Genomic DNA, 19,032 nt, shown 5'->3' with positions numbered 1-19,032 from the left:
GAAATCATGAAATTTGCAGGCAAGTGGTGGGATCTAGAAAAGATCATTCTGAGTGAAGTATCCCAGAAGGAGAAAGACAAACTTGGTATATACTCGCTTATATAGACCTACAAGACATGATAAACATAATGAAATCTACACACCTAAAGAAGATAATCAAGAAAGTGGACACAGGCGAAGGTGATTAATCCTCATTTAGAAAGACAAATGGGATGTGCATTGAACTTATGACAGGAGTCTACCACAAAAGGCATCTGAAAGACTCTACCTAGCAGTGTTTCAAAGCAGACACTAAGACTCATAACCAAACCCTCGGCAGAGTGCAGGGAATCATATGAAAGAAGGGAAGTTAGTATGATATGGAAAGGATAGGAGCTCCACAAGGACCAAATATATCTGGGCACAGGGTCTTTTCTGAGACTGACACTCAACCAAGGACCATCTATGGATATAACCTAGAACTTCTGCTCGGATGTGGCCTGTGGTAGCTCAGTAACCAAGTAGTTTTCCAAAGTAAGGGGAACACGGACTATTTCTAATAGGATCTCAAGGGCAGGCTGTTTGACCCCCACCCCAGGGGAGGAGCAGTCTGTTAGGCCACAGGGGAGGGCTTTGCAGCCAGCCCTGAAGATACCTGATAAAACAGGGTCAGATGAAAGGGGAGGAGGTCCTCCCCTATCAGGGGACTTGGAAAGGGGCAGGGAGGAGACCAGGGAGGGAGTGTGGGGTTGGGGAGGGAATGAGGGAGCGGGATACAGCTGGGACACAGAGTTAACAAAATGTAACTAAAAAGAAAAATAAAATAAAAAAATAAATAAATTGGAAAAAAAAAAAAGAATAAATTCACATTTACTCGTAAAAAAAAAAAAAAAAAAAAAAAAAAAAAAAAAAAAAAAGAAATCAACACAGGGACTAAGTGTAGCACTTTATTTGCAAATAATAACATCCAGTTAGAGCATTTCAAAGAATAACTGAACCAACGTACAGTGTCTAATAAAGCCTTGTTTTAAATTTCTGGAAAGTTTGTCAGGTGGTGGTGGCTCACACCTTTAATTCCAGCACTCAGGAGACAGAGGAAGGGGGATCTCTTTGAGTTCAAGGACAGCCTGGTCTACAAAGCAACAAAGCAAGTCCAGGATAGCCAGGGCTGTAACACAGAGAAACCTTATATCAAACAACAACAACAACCAAAACCAAAACAAACCAAAACAAAAAACAAAAACAACTGGATGCTCATTTTAAAACTCAAATAAAAAAAAAATGACTTTCAACATGGAGAAAAAACAACTGCGCCAAGTAAATCTATGTGGACAGAATAGTATGTTTTCTAGTCTACTGACACTTACCATGGAATGAAAATGTTGCCTTGTCCACAACTCTTGAGCTAGTAAAAAAAACATGGTTTTCCTTATTTTATTTGTATCTGTTTATTGGAACACTGTTCAAGATTAAAAATAATGGAGAGTAAGTAATAAAAATAAAAACAAAACAAACATGATTCAGGGCTACTTAATTTAATCAAATATCCATCTTCTTTTAAAACTTAAAATACTATATAAATAAAAAAGAAAACTAAAGTAGATGCAATAAATAATAAAAAGCAAAAGGTGGGATGATCAATCCTCACTTAGAAAGACAAGTGGGATGGGCATTGGACATAGGAGAAAACAAGTAACAGGACAGGAGCCTACCACAGAGGGCCTCTGAAAGACTCTACCTAGCACTTTATCAAAGCAGATACTAAGACTCATAACCAAACCTTGGGCAGAGTGCAGGAAATCATATGAAAGAAGGGGAGTTAGTATAACGTGGAAAGGATAGGAGCTCCACAAGAACCAAATATATCTGGGCACAGGGGTCTTTTCTGAGACTGACTCTCCACCAAGGACCATGTATGGATATAACCTAGAACCTCTGCTTGGATGTAGCCCGTGGTAGTTCATTAACCAGGTTTTCCCTAGTAAGGGGAACAGGTACTATTTCTGACATGAACTCAACAGCAGGCTCTTTGACTTCCCCACCCCTCAAGGGAGGAACAGTCCTGCTAGGCCACAGAGGAGGACTTTGCAGCCAGTCCTGAAGATACCTGATAAACCAGGCAGATGAAAGGGGAGGCAGTCCTCCCCAATCAGTGGACTTGGAAAGGGGCAGGGAGGAGATGAGGGAGGGATGGTAGGATTGGGGGGAATGAGGAAGCGGGATAAAGCTGGGATACAGAGTTAATAAAATGTAACTAATAATAAAAATAAAAATAAAACTTCAAAAAAAGATCTGCAGAGAAGGGAGAGAGAGTGATTTCAGAAAGAAAGAGAAGTGCAGGCTAAATATAATAATTCAGGATGGGGAGTCTAGGCTCTTACCAGCTTTCATCTCCTGTAGACTATAAAGGTATAAGAAACATACAGAACACCAACTAGACAAGATCATAAAAAAAATATTCCCAAGACACAAAATAATCAAAACACTAAAGGTACAAAACAAAGAAAGAATGTTAATGTTGCAATGGGAAAAGACTAAGTCACATATAACACAAGGCCCATTGGAACAACCCTATGACTGCCAGAAGGCCCTAGGCGAATGTTCTTCAACCTTCTGAGAAGCCATAGATGCAAGGCCAGACTACTATGCCCAGCAAAAATATCAATCACAATCCACAAAGAAAAAACCCTTTTTACTATAAAAAACAAATGTAAGCAATTTCTGTTCACCAACCCAGCTCTACAGAATGCATTACAAGGAAATTTTCAGTTTGAAGAGAAGATTAACACAACTACGAGGACACAGGGAATAAATGATCCCAGAACAGTACATGCAGGGGGGGGGGGGGAGGCAGCAACCAAAACCAGGAATCAATAAACACTTCTCATTAATAACTATATTGATGGTCTCAATTTTCAATGAAAGAAGGGGGAGATAGAAAGACATGGAGGGGACAGGAGCTCCACAAGGAGAGTAACAGAACCAAAAAAAAAAAAAAAAATCTGGGCCCAGGGTTCTTGGCAAAGACCAATACTCCAACCAAGGGCTATGCATGGAGCTAACCTAGACCCCTTGCTCAGATGTAGCAATGGCAGCTCAGCCTCCAAATGGGTTCCCTAGTAAGGGAAGCGGGGGCTGTCTCTGCTATGAACTCAGTGGCTGGCTCTTTGATCACCTCCCCCTGGGGGGAATTGCGGCTGTACCAGGCCACAGAGGAAGACAATGCAGTCAGTCCTGATGAGACCTGATAGGCTAGGGTCAGATGGAAGGAGAGGAGGACATCCTCTATCAGTGGACTGAGAGAGGGGCATGGAAAGTGAAGAGGGAGGGCGGGTGGAGTTGGGAGGGCACGAGGAAGGGGGCTACAGCTGGGATACAAAGTAAATAAATTGTAATAATCAAAAAATAAGTAAACAATTTTAAAAAGACATAGACTAACATTTTGGATTAAAAAACAGAATCCATCTTTCTATTGCAACCAAGAAACACACCTTAACATCAAAGATAGACATCAGAGTAAAAAGATAGAAAAGATATTCCAAGCAAATGAACTCAAGAAGCAAGTAGTATAGCCATTTTTAATGTATAATACTATAAACTTCAAACCGAAAATAATCAGCAGAGATAGGAATGCACAGACACTACATACTCATTAAAAGAAAAATTCACCAAGAGGATATTGCAATTCAAAACATTTATGCACCAAACACAAGGGTACCCAAGTTCATAAAAGAAACACTATTACAGCTAAAATCACATATTGACCTTTATACACAGTGATAGCGGGTGCCTTCAATACTTGGCTCTTGCAAATAGGTAAAACTAAACAGAGAAACACTGAAGTCAATAACATCATTAATTAAACAGACCTAACAAATATATAGAACATTTCACCCAGCCACTAAAGAATATACTTTCTTTTCAGTAACTCAAAGAACGTTCTTCATAATTGATGATATATTAGCATACAAAGCAAGTCTCAATAGACATTAGAAAACTGAAATACTACTCTGCATCCTATCTGACCACCATGAATTAAGGCTGGATATCAACAACAATAGAAACAGTAGAAACTATGGAAAATTAATGGAAACTGAACAGTTCACTACTTAATGAAAATTGGGTCAAACAGAAAATAAAAAGAAAATTTTAAATTTTTTAGAATTGAGTAAAAATGCAAACATGAAATATCCAAACAAGATGTTCTAAGAGGCAAGTTCACAGCCCTAAGTGCCTACAGGAAAAAAATGAAAAGCTCTCATATTAGTTATTTAATGGCACACCTGAAAGCTCTAGAACAACAAAAAGAAATAATATCTAAGAAAAGTATGTGGGAAGAAATAATCATTCTGGACTGAAATCAATAAAATATAAATAAAACAAAAAAAACCAACACAAAGAATCAATGAAATAGTTGGTTCTTTGACAAAATCAACAAGATTCACAAACACTTTAGTAAAATTAACCAAAAGATGAAGAGAAAGGCTGTAAATTAATAAAACTTAGAGACAAAAAGGGGACATTACAACAGACACTGAGGAAAGTCAGAGAATAGTAAGAATACACTTTAAAAATCTACATTCCTTATCGAATGGCAGAGAAACACTTAAAGAAATGCTCAACCTCATTAGCCATCAGGGAAATGCAAATCAAAACGACCCTAAGATTTCACCTTACACCCATCAGAATGGCCAAGATCAAAAACTCAAGAGACAACACATGCTGGAGAGGTTGTGGAGAAATCAGAGAAATAATCCTTTTCACAATAACCTCAAAAAAAAAAATCTTAGGATAACTCTAAGCAAACAAGTAAAAGACTTGTATAGTTAAAACTTAAAGATATTGGAGAAAGAAACTGAAAAAGACACCAAAAGATGAAAGTTCTTCCATGCTCATGATTGGTAGGATTAACAGTGTAAAAATTATCACCAAATGCAATCTACAGATTCAATGCAATCCCCATCATAATTCCAACACAAATTTTACCAAATTAAAAAAAAAAACAATCTTCAATGCCATATGGAAACATCTAGAAAATAAACAAACAAAACAGGATAGCTAAACCAATCCTAAATAATAAAAGATCTGCTGGAGATATCACCACTCCAGACTTCAAGTTGTGTTATAGAGCTTTTGTAATAAAAACAGCATGGTACTGACATAAAAATAGATACAGTGACCAGGGGAATCAAACTCCCAAAGATCATAAACAACAGTCCAAGCGGGAAAGACATGGATTCAGAAAATACCTATGGGAAATGAGAGGGTTCAGTGGTTAGTGGGTACTCCCTTAGGTTTCCCACCACGACAAGCGAAGTGTCGCTAGGAATAAAATTCTTTCTTCTTTATGTCTCCCCATTAGTAGTTTTCATAACTGTCCCCTGTCAGCCCAAACCTGTACATTCTTGAGAACTAAAATACTAATCATGGCCCACTGGGCCATCAAGTTCTTCACATTGCTTGGATGCACACTGAATAATCATGGAGTGTGGAACAGAGATGTACAAATGTCTTCATGCTGGGGCCGTTTCCCTTCCAGAGCAAGATGCTAAAGGAAACAGCACCACAAAAAGAATGAAAGGCAAAAACAATTTCTTCTAAGTCCAAACTATGTTTCCTCAAGACCTAAAGAAAAATATTCTCATAGAAAGTATGACAACAATGGACACTTACCTAAGATGAGATGAAGCTTGGTCTCTGTCTGGAAAGCATAGTGCAATGTCACCAAAAATGGTGACTGTCTAATGTGCTCCAGAACTTGTCGCTCTGTCCTTGTATGCTCTGTAGTTTTAGCCTTTTGAACTATTGTTGCCTTTTTCAAAACTTTCATGGCATACAGCTTTCCAGCATCATGACCACTTATTTTACGAACTAGAAATACTTTCCCATAAGCTGAAAAAGAAAAGAAAAAAAATTCTTATAAGTTGAAAAAAGTTAAAATGCTACATTGGCAGAATGGAATTTTATGGAAAAAAATTAATACATCCAGCCAACACACACACAAAGATACTCTTTCAAGTGAAAATCACTCTTGGTGCTATTTCAAATAGTTCTTTGGTGAAATTTTCAGCCTTTTACTAAGCATATTTCTAGGTCTAGCCCTCAGTATTTATATATCTAGCCACTGCTAATGAAGTTCTGCTTTCACTCTAAATGTTATTCTCTCCTCAATATTTTTAGGTCTGAGAAAATAACTGTTATATGGTCAGCTAACCGCAGTCTGATTCAGGAATAGGCAGAACATTTCAGCCATCAGATAAAACCTTGAAGTATGAATTTGCTACTGGATTTCACTCTTCTCTTCTCTTCCTTTCTTCCTTTTTTCTTTTTCTTTCTCTTTTCTTTCTTTCCCTCCCTCCCTCTCTCCTTCCTTCCTTCCCTCCCCCTCCTTCCCTCCCTCCCTCCCTCCTTCCTTTTCTGTTTTGTTTTTGAGAAAGGGTTTCAGTCTGGCCTTGACCTTATATTCTTCTACCTAAGCCTCCTAATGTCTAAGATTCCAGGTGAATATCATTACTTCCAGTCTCCATGTGTGGTATTTGTGCATGCATGTCTGCATGTGTGTGAACAAGCACTCTTGTTCACATGCATATGAATGTCAGAAGCCAATGTCCAGAATCATCTTTGATTGTTTTTCCATCTTAGTCATGAAGGCAGAGTCTCTTGATCAAATCTAGAGCTCACCAGTATGGCTAGTTTTTCTAACCAGTTTGCTCTGGGCATCCTCTGTACACCTTCCAATCTTTCTGGAATTACTGGCAGGTCACAAAACTAACCAAACATTTATGTGGGTTCTGGAGAGGCAAACTCTTGCTTTCACAATTGCCAGGGAAACACTCTAATCACTGAGCCATCTCCCCAGGCCTCCAAGACAGTTTTTTTTTTTTAACTTTTATTAATTACACTTTATTCACTTTGTATCCCCCCCCCATAAACCCCTCCCTTCTCCCCTCCTAATCCCACATTCCCTCCCCCTTCTTCACACATGCCCCTCCTCAAGTCCACTGATAGGGGAGGTCCCCCCCCCCTTCCTTATGATCTTAGTCTATCAGATCTCATCAGGAGTGGCTGCATTGTCATCTTCTGTGGCCTGGTAAGGCTGCTCCCCCCTCAGGGGGAGGTGATCAAAGAGCAGGCCAATCAGTTTATGTCAGAGGCAGTCCCTCTTCCCATTACTATGGAACCCAATTGGACACTGAAATGCCATGGGCTACATCTGTGCAGCGGTTCTAGGTTATCTCCATGCATGGTACTTGGTTGGAGCATCAGTCTCTGGAAAGACCCCTGTGTTCAAATTTTCTGGTTCTGTTGCTCTCCTTGTAGAGTTCCCGTCCCCTCCAGATCTTACTATTTCCCACTTCTTTCATAAGATTCCATGCACTCTGCCCAACAGTTGGCCATAAGTCTCAGCATCTGCGTTGATAGCCAAGACAGTTCTTAATAAGAATCTACTATATACAAATAAACGAAGCACTTCAAGGATTCTTCTATATTTATTCCTTTAAAACCAAAGCAATATAAACAGACATTATGTAAAACAAGGAGATCTTTTTATTTAACGAACATTAAGATACCCCAAACTGAAGGCAATATAGACAGAAACCCCTTTAAATCTCTAGACAGAAATCTCATGTTCTTCTTAGGTCAATTTCTTCATGTTTCACAAGTAAAGGTTGTGAGAGGCACAACCCTGTATGTGGTACTACTCCTTCAGGTCAAAGATTTAGAACCTTGAGGCTAGAGCAGATTCCTTGAATGTATTTCCCAAAGAAGGATAAGAAAGTGCGAGGAAGAAGGAGCAGAAAAAGAGAGGGGAGAGCTCAGGAAAGGAGGAAAAAGAGTTAGAGGGGGTTTGAAATGTAAATGTATCTCTTGGAATGGTTATGCTCAGTTCCATTTCAGGGGTTAAATGCTTTAGTCAGACCACTCTGAGCTGGGCTCAGTTTTGATCCAGATCACTGCTCATAGTGCCCTGTATTTAGCCCATAATTCCATTATCATCCTCCTACTAGAGTAAGAGCTTTACGGGAAAGACTCTCCACTCTTATTCAGTTCAGGTCTTTAGGAACTAGATGAGTACCGACACTTGATATGCCATGGATTAATGCTAGACTTGACTAATCCTGAGGAAAAGATTTCAACCCTTGAGATGGAATAGCCCATGCCAGGTTCTCAGCTAAACACACCCTTCTACATTTGGACTCACTTAATCCTCACCACAACCAGTGAAGTGATACTTTTAGTAATTCTATTTCAAAGATAAGAAAATAAGTTCAGAGTAGTTAAGTAACTGGCCAAAAGACCTGATCTACAGAAAAGACAAACAAATGGATAAGTACATAGAGAAGAGCCAACCCCATTCCAGTTTATGGCCTGAATTGGCAAAGGAGTCTTCTGTCCTCAGGATTCTGGCTCATGGCCAAGAAAAGAGGCTCCATATTATAGCTTCCTCCTTTCTCCCTCACTGCCTTTCTCCCTCTTAGAAGCTCCCAGGATAATCGTGGTGCTGGTTTCAGGAGGGGGAAAAAAGCAAAACAACAAGAACAACAAAAGAGCAGCAGCAGCAGTGGAGCTCTGATTCACATACAAGTGACTTCTAGGACCATTCTATCTGTAAATGAATAAAAACCCAAATTCTTCCTCAACGCTTAGAAACCTGATATTCTAGATGATAATAAAACCAGTGCTATAAAACATTTAACATATTCTAAAGACAGGAAAACTTCAGAAAAGTTTGTGTTGTACTTAAGTATGTATGATAATTATAGGTTGAGATCTCAGAAAGGCTGAAGTGAATCAAGAAAGAAAATTACAACTTTCAGGATCTAACAAATCAACTTAAAGAATGAAACTGGAACAATTTATTTTGTACAGCAGCAATGAAACCAAGATAGAAACTACTCTAATGCAACAGATTTTATCTTCCAACCGAGGAAACTGCTACGCAAACTGGGGAGGAAGTAAAGTCCTATTCAGGCATCTCGGTGCTTCCACGAGCCTTACATATACACACAGTACCTACTGCCAACAACCAATGCAAATCTCCAGAATGTCCTAGAAATTGCGAAATCTGTCTAGTCTTTGAAACGTAAGAATCCTTTCGATATCACTGAAACACCTTCTTCCTAGCATTCCTCCTGTCTGACACAAAAGAATGTGGACATTGTGACAGACGTAGGATATAGGCACCTAAAACTGAGTACTTATCAGGTATTCTAGGACACATTAACTCTTTCAGTTCTTAGAACATCTTTCTAAGAGAGGGTGGGTGATTTGCTCTGCTTCTGTTGATTCCCTTAAAATGAGTGATCTTATCAGTAAGTAAATAAGGACTCAGATATTAAACAGAAACCACAATACAAGCAGGCATTATAACAGTGCAATGAACCCAGTGTTACTATTTTTGAGTTAAGAAAAATTTGCAAGGCAGCCATTATTTCATTGATGAGCAGTTTTAAGTGGTAGATATATTCTTCATATTGAGTAGAAACAGCCTTGTTCTTAATATCCTTTGCTTGTCCTTCTATACCATCTGGACATATAAAAAAAAAAGAATGTTACTCTTTTAAAAATAACTTTCCAAAATATTTAAAAGCAATAGCATGCAATCTCCTCACTCATTAAGCCAACTTTAAATATGAACTTGAGACCTCTGGACATTAGGAGAGAGTTCACTAATATGTTCTGTTAATTTGTAAACATTATTTCATTCCTTTCCTATGGTCTTTTTTTATCCAACACTGTATTTTACTCCTGACAAGCATAAAATAGCATAGGAGGACAACATATACTGGCCAAATAACACAAATCATGATTACTGCCACGTGTATTTGTTACTTTTATCACTTCTGTGAAAAAAATACCCAAAAAAAGCAACTCCAGAAGTTTACTATGGCTCACAGTTTGAGTGTACAGTCCCTCATGAGGGCATGAGGTAGCTGAGGCTAGAGCTTATGGGATGGTGTCAACACTCTAGCTTGAATAAAAATAACTAAGCACATCAGTGACTTTTTTTATTACTGTGATAAAATATCATGCTGAAAGCAAATTCTAGGAGAGTTTATTTGGCTTATGGTCCCAGAGAGAAGAGTCTGTTATGCTGAGGAGGTACGGCAACAAACAGATGGTGTGGCTGCTGGAAGTAGAAGCTGAGCCCCACATCTTGAACTGGGAGCAGGAAGCAGAGAGTGAACTAGAAATGGTGGGGTCCTTAAACTCTCAAAGCCTTCCACCAGTAACATACTTCCTCCAGCAGAGCCACAACTCCTAAACCTAGCCAAAAAGTGCCACCAGCTGGGGACCACGTATTTAAATGCCTAAGACTATGGAGGAAATTTATCACTCAAAACACCACAGCAAACAAGAAAGAAAAGACATTCAAAATGTATTTGCAGTGCTAGGAAATTTTACATAATTTTCTTGATTCAATTATTATTTTATTTGTAAAATTTTAATGTATTAAAATGTTCAAGCAGGGTCTGGGGAAACGGCTCAACAGGTAAGAGTGTTTGCTGCACAAGCATGAGGACCTGAGTTCATATCCCCAGGACCCATGAAAAAGTCATGGGGTAGCAACGCACTGTAAGGGGAAGAGACAGGAGGACGGCCAGGGACTGCTGTCTGCAATCCAGGTTTGGTTAAATGCCCTATCTCAAAGGAATACAGTACAGAGAGATAGAGTAGGATACCCGACATTCTCCTGCGGCTTCTGCAAGCACACAAGGAAAGGGTACATGCACCAAGACATATAAGTACATACACCACACAAACTCATATATAAACACAAAATAAATAAATGCTCAAGTAGTCTTTAATTTTAAATTTCAATTAAATTTGTTTAAAAGTAGTCTTATAGTCCGCCTGTAAATGTACAAATTCTCAAAGTATTCTAGTTTGAATACAGAATGTCCTACGTAGGCTCAAGTGCTGAATACTCAGTGGCAGACGGATGGCTATTCTCTAGGAGGTGATGGAGCGTTAGGAGCTAAGGATGAGCTAGAGGAAGTCTGCAGGTCATTATGCCTGGTCCCCTGACCGGTCCTCATGCTTTGCATCCTGTCTGCTATGAGGTGAGTGACCTCTGTCACGTGCTCTCTCAACCATGATAGTCTTACTGTCCCCAAATCAGTGAAGCCAAGTACTAGGGAATCAACAAAGCCAAAAAACCTCTGGAACTGTAAGCCAAACAAACAACTGCTCCCTTTACATTGCTCTTAGGGATATTTTAATCATAGCTACAGAATGTTAAGTAACAACAATCAAATGTAATGAAAGTTATGTAAACAGTTTTATTTTCATTTTGAGTTATTTTAAACAACTGCTCCCTTCATACTGTTCTTGGAGATGTTTTAATCATGGCTACAGAAAGTTAAATGACATAAAAAAAAAACAATCAAATGCAATGAAAGGTATGTAAACTTTATTTTTATTTTGAGTGAGGCATTCACAGGTCATAAAAGGTTAAGGGCCATTGTTCAGAAAGCCTCTGGCTCACGTCCCTCCTTAAGTCGCCCAACCTGGGCATGCTACTGTCACTGGGATTTTATGCTACAACCATCCTGAGACCTGTTTCCTGCCACTCAACTTTTCTTATGCTCTTTAAAACTATACATTGTACAAACCTCTTATTATTTAAGTTCCTATCAAACTACAGCAGAAATTCTAGGTGACTTGCACTTAGGATTCCCACGACTGGCATTCTTTCTCTAAGTGTGCCCACATAACCCACATCTGGGCCTATTTCACTGGCTACTTCTGCAGGCATTGGTTCAGTCCTTTTCTGCCTTCACAGAGAAGCATGCATCTTATTTTACACTCTCATAACCCAAAGCATTCCTGTCATAAAAATTGTATTTTTACTTTTAATTCTATGACTACTTCATTGACTTTCCACTACTTGATGAATTAAGAAAATCCCAGATGAGGTATTACTTTGTCACAGAAATCCAATGGCAAACGCATTTTAAAAAAGGCTAAGTGCATAAGAAAAAAAAACAAACAATGAACATCAGAGAAAGAGCTGCTCAGAGTGTTACCAAAGTGTCTGCTGTTGAAACTGTGTCTTTAATAAAAGAATCCTGTGATTTAGAGCACAGAGCACAGAGCAATAGCTGGCCAACTCTTTCCTTTTGGCAAAGACTGTAATGAAGTATCCTCTCTTAATTCTGGTGTTAAATCTGAGTTCCTGATACAATCTCTGGTGAAAGTGAGCCCAGGAAACCTAGCTGTTACCATAGAAAAAACAGAAACTATCTTAACATAGTGACATCTGTAAGCAGCCTCTGCTTATAATCTGCCACAACTAATCACAAGGCCTGGCCACACATCCTTCCCACGTGATATTCAACTGGGAAGAAGAGATGCTTTCCCACAAATGGCCTGGCACAAGCTCTAACTCTAAAACTCATCCACTTGCCCATGCCCACCTGCTTCCCTGCTGTGTTGGTCACTCTTGAGCTGCTATGATAGGATATTCTGACACAGCAGCTGATGAGAGAAAAGTTCATTCAGGCTCACAGGTCAAGGCCCATCCATCACGGTGGAAAGTCCAGGCAGGGGAGTTTGAAGCAGCTGGCCACATTGCTACTCATCTCTCAGCTGAATCTAGACTATCAACTAGAAAGCTGGTGTGATCATCACACCTGCTGAACCTCAATCCTTCAGGACAGTAACAGTACTGGAGACAAAAAAAGAAATGCACCCCTTGAACTTTAATTTTCAAATGTCGCCCTTAGAAGTTAGGATTCTTACTGTATAGCTTTTTCCCTACTGAATGTACACACCAAGTACCACGAGGGTGGTGACACGTTAGTGCCCCTGTAAAATCACTGCCACTGAAAAGGATTCTTACAGAAGTGGCTTCACATCAGTGTTACTATAATCTGAACAACAACAACAACAACAACAAAAAAGCAGATTTTAGCTTAAAAAATGAACATAATTTTGTACATCGAAAGACTCATGGAAAAAAAATCCAGTAAGACCTCAGATCTACAAAAGCCCTTACTGTCCATCCTAATAAAGTCTCTAAAATAACCGTGCAGTACCACAGCTGAATTCCAAAAAAAAAAAAAAAGTTTTAGTAACTAGAAACCCACCAAGATGCCTCAGCAGGCAAGGGTGTTTGCCGCTGACCCTAGTGACTGAAGTGCAATCCTTGGGCCCAAAAGGTAAAAGGAGAAAAGGGACTCCTTCAAGTTGTCTCTTGCTTAGACAATGGGTGTCACGGCCTGCACATTAGCACAACTGTGCATGTGTTCACCCACCCATCCACCACCACACACAGGTAATCTGTCATTTTAGTATTTTTTTTACATTTATTATTTATGGGGAAGGAGGCATGTGCATGTTTTGATATGTGTGTGGAGGTCAGAGGATCTGCAGGAGTCAGTCCTTTCCTCACCATGTGGGTCCTGAAGATTGAATTCAAGCTTGGAAGCATCTGCCTTTATCCATCTTTCCAGCCCTTCCTGCCACTTTATTATTATTATTTTTAAATTTTATGTGTATGGAAGTGTTGCCTGCAGTATGTCTGTGTATCGTGAGTATGCCTGACGCCCATGGAGGCCAGAAGAGGATATGTAATTTATATGCATAATGTTTTCAAGAATATCTTTCTTTTGCCAAAGATGCCATTCTCATGATTTAAAGCTCATGATAGATAAATTCAGTTCTTGTTGAAAGTCTGTCCACCAGTTTTTTCATAAACACTGGGCTGTGTATTGGTGGTGGATGATGATATCACTATAACAGGACTTCAAAGCACTGAGAAATAAAAACAAGATCAAGCTTACAAAAAGCAATTCATGAAAAAAAATCTGCTTCTTCTTATACATAAACATATATGTGCATATGCATCTGAATATAAATAAATCTGCGCACAAGGGAGGAAGGATGGCAGGAGAGGCAGTGCAGAAGTGAAGATTCTAGTGCCAGACTACATGGATTTGAAGCCTAGATTCACAGTTTACTATGATGTTGGAAAAATATTTAACATATCTATCTCTCAGTTTTCATTAAGGTTAGAAACAACTCCCTTATTATGTAGTCTAAGGATTAAGTAAGTTAACTAGAAGAGAACCTGGCAGATTAAAAAAAAAAACAACACTGTATTAAGTATTAGTAAAAAAAATATGTACATCTTTTTGCTTATACACATAGGCCAAATTAAGTTACAACACAAAAATGTACCTGCTTCTTGCTATAGGTGACACTGAAAAAAAACCCAAAAGTCCCTTCAAGTCCCCAAAATAACACAGGGTATAGCCACTACTGTTGGATGCCCATCAGAACTAAATGCTAAGAACCCTCTCTCTGCTGAAGCCACCACATGCTTTAGTCAAAAGACATAATTCAAGCTGGAACTGTGCTGGAAGCTTCTTCCCTACCGTCCAGCCCTCTTAGTGTCAGGAGGGCTATGCTGGCTGCTGGGGCTGAGGGTTATCATCAACAGTATCAGTTAGCTATGGACCTTGCATGCTAACACTACTGACCTTCCAATAAAGAACAGTGCCACGTCTGTGACAGGCATATACAAACACTTTCTGACTGGATCTGAGGCCTACTTTTGGTATTAAAAACGTGATCAAAACTCCATAGCTGGAGAGGTCATAGGCCCTAGTATAGAAGCTCCTGTCATTACTTTGCTAAATGGACATCAAACTGACCTCTAAATATTTATGTCTATGACCATGTTTAGTGCTATTTTCAGTGCTGGTCAGAGGTGTTTTTGATTTTTTTTTCTACAGTGTACAGTAAATACTGCAGAGACCATTAATTGGTCAAGGTGCTGAAATGCTGAAAGTGACTGCTGAATGCTCAGCTAGAAATAAACACTGATATCACCCCCTCAAAGACTCAAGGGAATCATGGAAGAGAGAATAGAAAGAAAAGAAGAACCAGAAGAAGTACTGTGGAATGCAGAATTTCTGGTATCACATGGTCTTCACACTCTTGAAGTAATGGTAGATGTGATCATCTGACCAAGACCTGTACAACACTGGACCCATCAGCACCCTGCCATAAAGTTCATAAGGCTCCATATCCCCTCCCTAAGGATCGATAGGCAACTAATGGTTACTAGGGGAATCTGACACATTTTCTTCAGTTGTTGAAGCCACAAATAAGGTGTTATTTCTTGTACTTGGTCCAAATAATTGGAAAATACAAAGAACATTGGGGTTAACTGAAAGAGAGAGAGAGAGAGAGAGAAACTGGGGGGAAAAGGCAAACCAACATGTTTTAGTCTGAGTTTTAATAAGATCCTTTGGGAATTGATTCCATGGGTAAGTTTTTCCAAGTTCAGGTTAGAAAAAAATTATCTATGTATTTGATTCCCAAAGGATCTTATTAAAAGAAAATTTTCAATGAGAAGCAAGAAATCAAGGTTGGCATATTCATAAATAAAGTTCATATATTAATAATCAAGACATCTTAGCTGACATAGCCGAAGAGCATTTGTAAAGGATGCAAATGTGAACCATGAGCTCTACCCCGCTAGTCTGGTGCACAGCACACCCACTAATGACCCACTCTGGACCCAACCACCCCATTTTCTACTTCTATTTCACCCCTGTCTAAGCAGTCTGAAGCCAGCAAATAGCACAGGCATAGAAAGCCTCCTTCTTCTTTTCTATCCAGAGCTACCCATGAGTTCATGCTAAATCTAGACTCTACTAAGACAGGAGCTTGCCTAGGTTCCTCCCAACACCCCACACTCCCCTCACTCTTGTTCTCCTGAAGCACTCTCAGAATAAGTCCCAGGTAACCAAACTCTTCCCTGGGCTGTTTCTAGCTCCCATGACTTCATATGGCATAAATAACTGATAATTATTATTTATACCACGAAGGCAATACCTTTCACATGGCACAAAACATCATAAACAACCTCTAGGAATTATGTACACACTATAGGCTTACATGGAAACATAAGGCATACTAGGTATACACAAATGCAAATTTATAAATTTTTGAAGGACAACTTAATGAACATATGCTTTTAAACATGTTTCTAATAGGGATACTTTCCAAACATTAAAAGAGAATAAGATGAAAAATGATGACTAAGTTATCAAACTATTTAAAATAATCTTTTACATGACTCAACCTAAGTTTCCCTCTCTGTCATGTCATCAAAAAGCAAGTTTCTTGCTGGAAATAATGGGGCACATCTTTAATCTCACTACTCGGGAGGCAGGTTGATCTTTGTGAGTTCAAGGCCAGAACATAGTGAGTTCCAGGACAGCCAGGGCTGTGTAGTGAGCTCCTGTCTCCCTACTCCTCAAAAGCACCACCCCCAAATAAGTATCTTTAAGTTGCCTAGTGAAATCTCTAGCTCACTCTAGTGGCAAATTACACAGGAAAAGTGGAAGTATATTTTCTTTAATAAATAAAATGCTTACGGAAGTTCTGCATAAATAAGAAAACTAAAGCTCTATGTTGAGCTGGGAATACTGGCAAAGTGCTTGCTTCTCAAGCATGAGGATCTGAGTTATGGTCTCAAGCTCCCATGTGAAAAATGGGTATAGTAGTGTACCAGCACTGACAGGACAGACATAGGGGTTATTGTGAGCTCACTGGTCAGCCACGCTAGCCAAAACAGTGATTACCAGGTTCGGTGAGAGATTCTGGTGGAAAGTAATGGAAGACACCCAACTTTACCCTCTGGCTTTCACATATAGAATATAGATACCTGCTCCCAAACATACATAGTACACACATGCATACCCCGACACACACACACACACACACACACACACACACACACACACACACACACACGGCCTATCCTGATGGAGTTTTCAGAATCTGGGGCCATTGGGTTAAGACATATTACAGACTTACCAATGTAGGTAGTTCACTGAATTTAAGTTGAGCAACCCAAAGACAGTCTTTATTGCATATATCATTACTTCCACAAAACAACTGGTAAGATCTGTTGGTGGTTAGATGATATCATCCACATGAGAAGAAAATTTTTTTAAAGAGACCCAGGGAAGAGGATAGGAAGAGATGGTAATGCTTACCAGACACTACTGTGGATAAAGTCTAGACTGCCACACTTAATCTCATTTCAAGGTTTCACAAACCTTGTATTACATGAAGGTCTGTTTTACTACATTGTGAGTTTTAAATAATGTATAATTTTAAAGTCTGCTACTCTATCCCCAGTACCACCAAACAGTTGATGCCTATGAATCAATGAATGAATCAATCAAACAACAGGGATGGACTGAAATTTTTTAGGCAGAAAAGTGGTGTGATCTAATTTGTACTTTAGAAAGATTAGTCTCACTTACTGTGGGCAATGGACTGGCAAGGGGCAACTTGACCCCAAGTACTGTGGTAGCTGTAGATCCCTGTTTCTGGACTCCCTTTGGGCTTCCAAGTCAACTAGGCAAAAAATGATACTTGCTGCAGTAAGAGAACCTGGGAGCTGGTAGTGTCTATAGCAGCTCCTTTAGAAGGAGGAGCATTGTTCCCTTCAGCTTCCACAAAAGCTAGAACATTTGGCACTTAGAATGTATCAGGTAATTTGAGCGTTTTATTACCCATATGTCTATCTTGGAAAGTAACTGCTGCATACAATACACTGTTTGAGATTTTATTGTACTTCAGAACCCCAATTGTTAAATAGTTAGAAAGAAGATAAAGAATACATTCGTTTCATTTGGCATGTTATTCTTAAGGCTACATTCAAATCAATGTCTTAAAAATGATAAGATCTCTTTTGTATATAGGAGGGCTACTGATTTTTTCAAGTTAATTTTGTATCCAGCCACTTTTTTGAAGGTCTTTATCAGCTGAAGGAGTTCTCTGGTTGAACTTTTGGGATCACTCATGCATACTATCACATCATCTACAAACAGTGTTTGTTACTTTAGACTTCTTCTTTTCTGATTTGTATCCCTTTGAACTCCTTTAGTTGTCTTATTGCTCTAGCTAGGACTTCCAGTACTATGTTGAAGAGATACGGAGAGAGTGGGCATCCTTGCTTTGTCCCTGATTTCAGTGAGATTGATTTAAGTTTCTCTCCGTTTAGTTTGATGTTGGCTATAGGCTTGCTGTATATTGTCTTTACTATGTTTAGGTATGTGCCTTGTATCCCTAATCTCTCCAAGACTTTAAACATGAATGGGTGTTGGATTTTGTCAAATGCTTTTTCGGCATCTAAGGAGATGATCATGTGACTTTTCTCCTTCAGTTTGTTTACACAGTGAATTACACTGATGGATTTATGTATATATATTACCCCTGCATGCCTGATAAGAAACCTACTTGATCATGGTGGATGATATCTTTTATGTGTTCTTGGATTTGGTTTGCAAGTATTTTATTGAGTATTTTTATATCAATGTTCATAAAAGAGATAGGTCTGAAGTTCTCTTTTTTTGTTGTTGTTGGGTCTTTTTTTGGTTTAAGTATCAAGGTGACTGTGGCTTCATAGAATGAGTATGGTAACATTCCTTTTGTTTCTATTTTGTGAAACAAAATAGTTTGGAGAGAATTAAAGTTAGCTCTTTTTTGAAGGTCTGGTAGAATTCTGCACTGACGCCATCTGGCCCTGCTGAGAAAGAAATTAGGGAAACTACACCCTTCACAATAGCCACTAATAACAAAAAGTATGTTGGTGTGACTCTAACCAGACAAGTGAAAGATCTATTTGAAAAAAAAAAAAAAAAAACTCGAAGTCTCTGAAGAAAGAAATTGAAGAAAATATCAGAAGATGGAAAGATCTCCCATGCTCATGGCTTGGCAGGATTAACATAGTAAAAATGGCCATCCTATCAAAAGCAATCTACAGATTCAATGCAATACCAGCACAATTCTTTACAGACCTTGAAAGAACAATTCTCAACTTCATATGGAAAAACAAAAAAACCTAGAATTGCCAAAACAATCCTGTATAACAACAGATCGTCTGCAGGTATCTCTATTCCTGATCTCAAGCTGTAGTACAGAGCAATAGTAATAAAAACTGCGTGGTACGAGCACGAGCATAGAAACAGAATGGTGGATCAATGGAATCAAATAGAAGACCCAGAAATAAACCAACAC

At 39.0% G+C, this 19,032-nt stretch overlaps 1 protein-coding gene across 1 annotated transcript in view; it reads right to left on the bottom strand.

Moving 5' to 3' along the window:
* Rps6ka5 (ribosomal protein S6 kinase A5) overlaps positions 1 to 19,032 on the bottom strand; it is a 201,795-nt gene that overhangs the window by 118,146 nt on the left and 64,617 nt on the right. The window contains 1 exon segment of the mRNA XM_055593143.1: positions 5,653 to 5,871. Coding sequence (XP_055449118.1) covers positions 5,653 to 5,871 — 219 coding nt within the window.

The sequence above is a fragment of the Psammomys obesus genome, unplaced genomic scaffold (genome assembly GCF_907164565.1).
Source record: "Psammomys obesus unplaced genomic scaffold, mPsaObe1.curated_primary_1811, whole genome shotgun sequence".
Taxonomy (NCBI): domain Eukaryota; kingdom Metazoa; phylum Chordata; class Mammalia; order Rodentia; family Muridae; genus Psammomys; species Psammomys obesus.
This window is presented reverse-complemented; position numbering and strand designations above follow the sequence as displayed.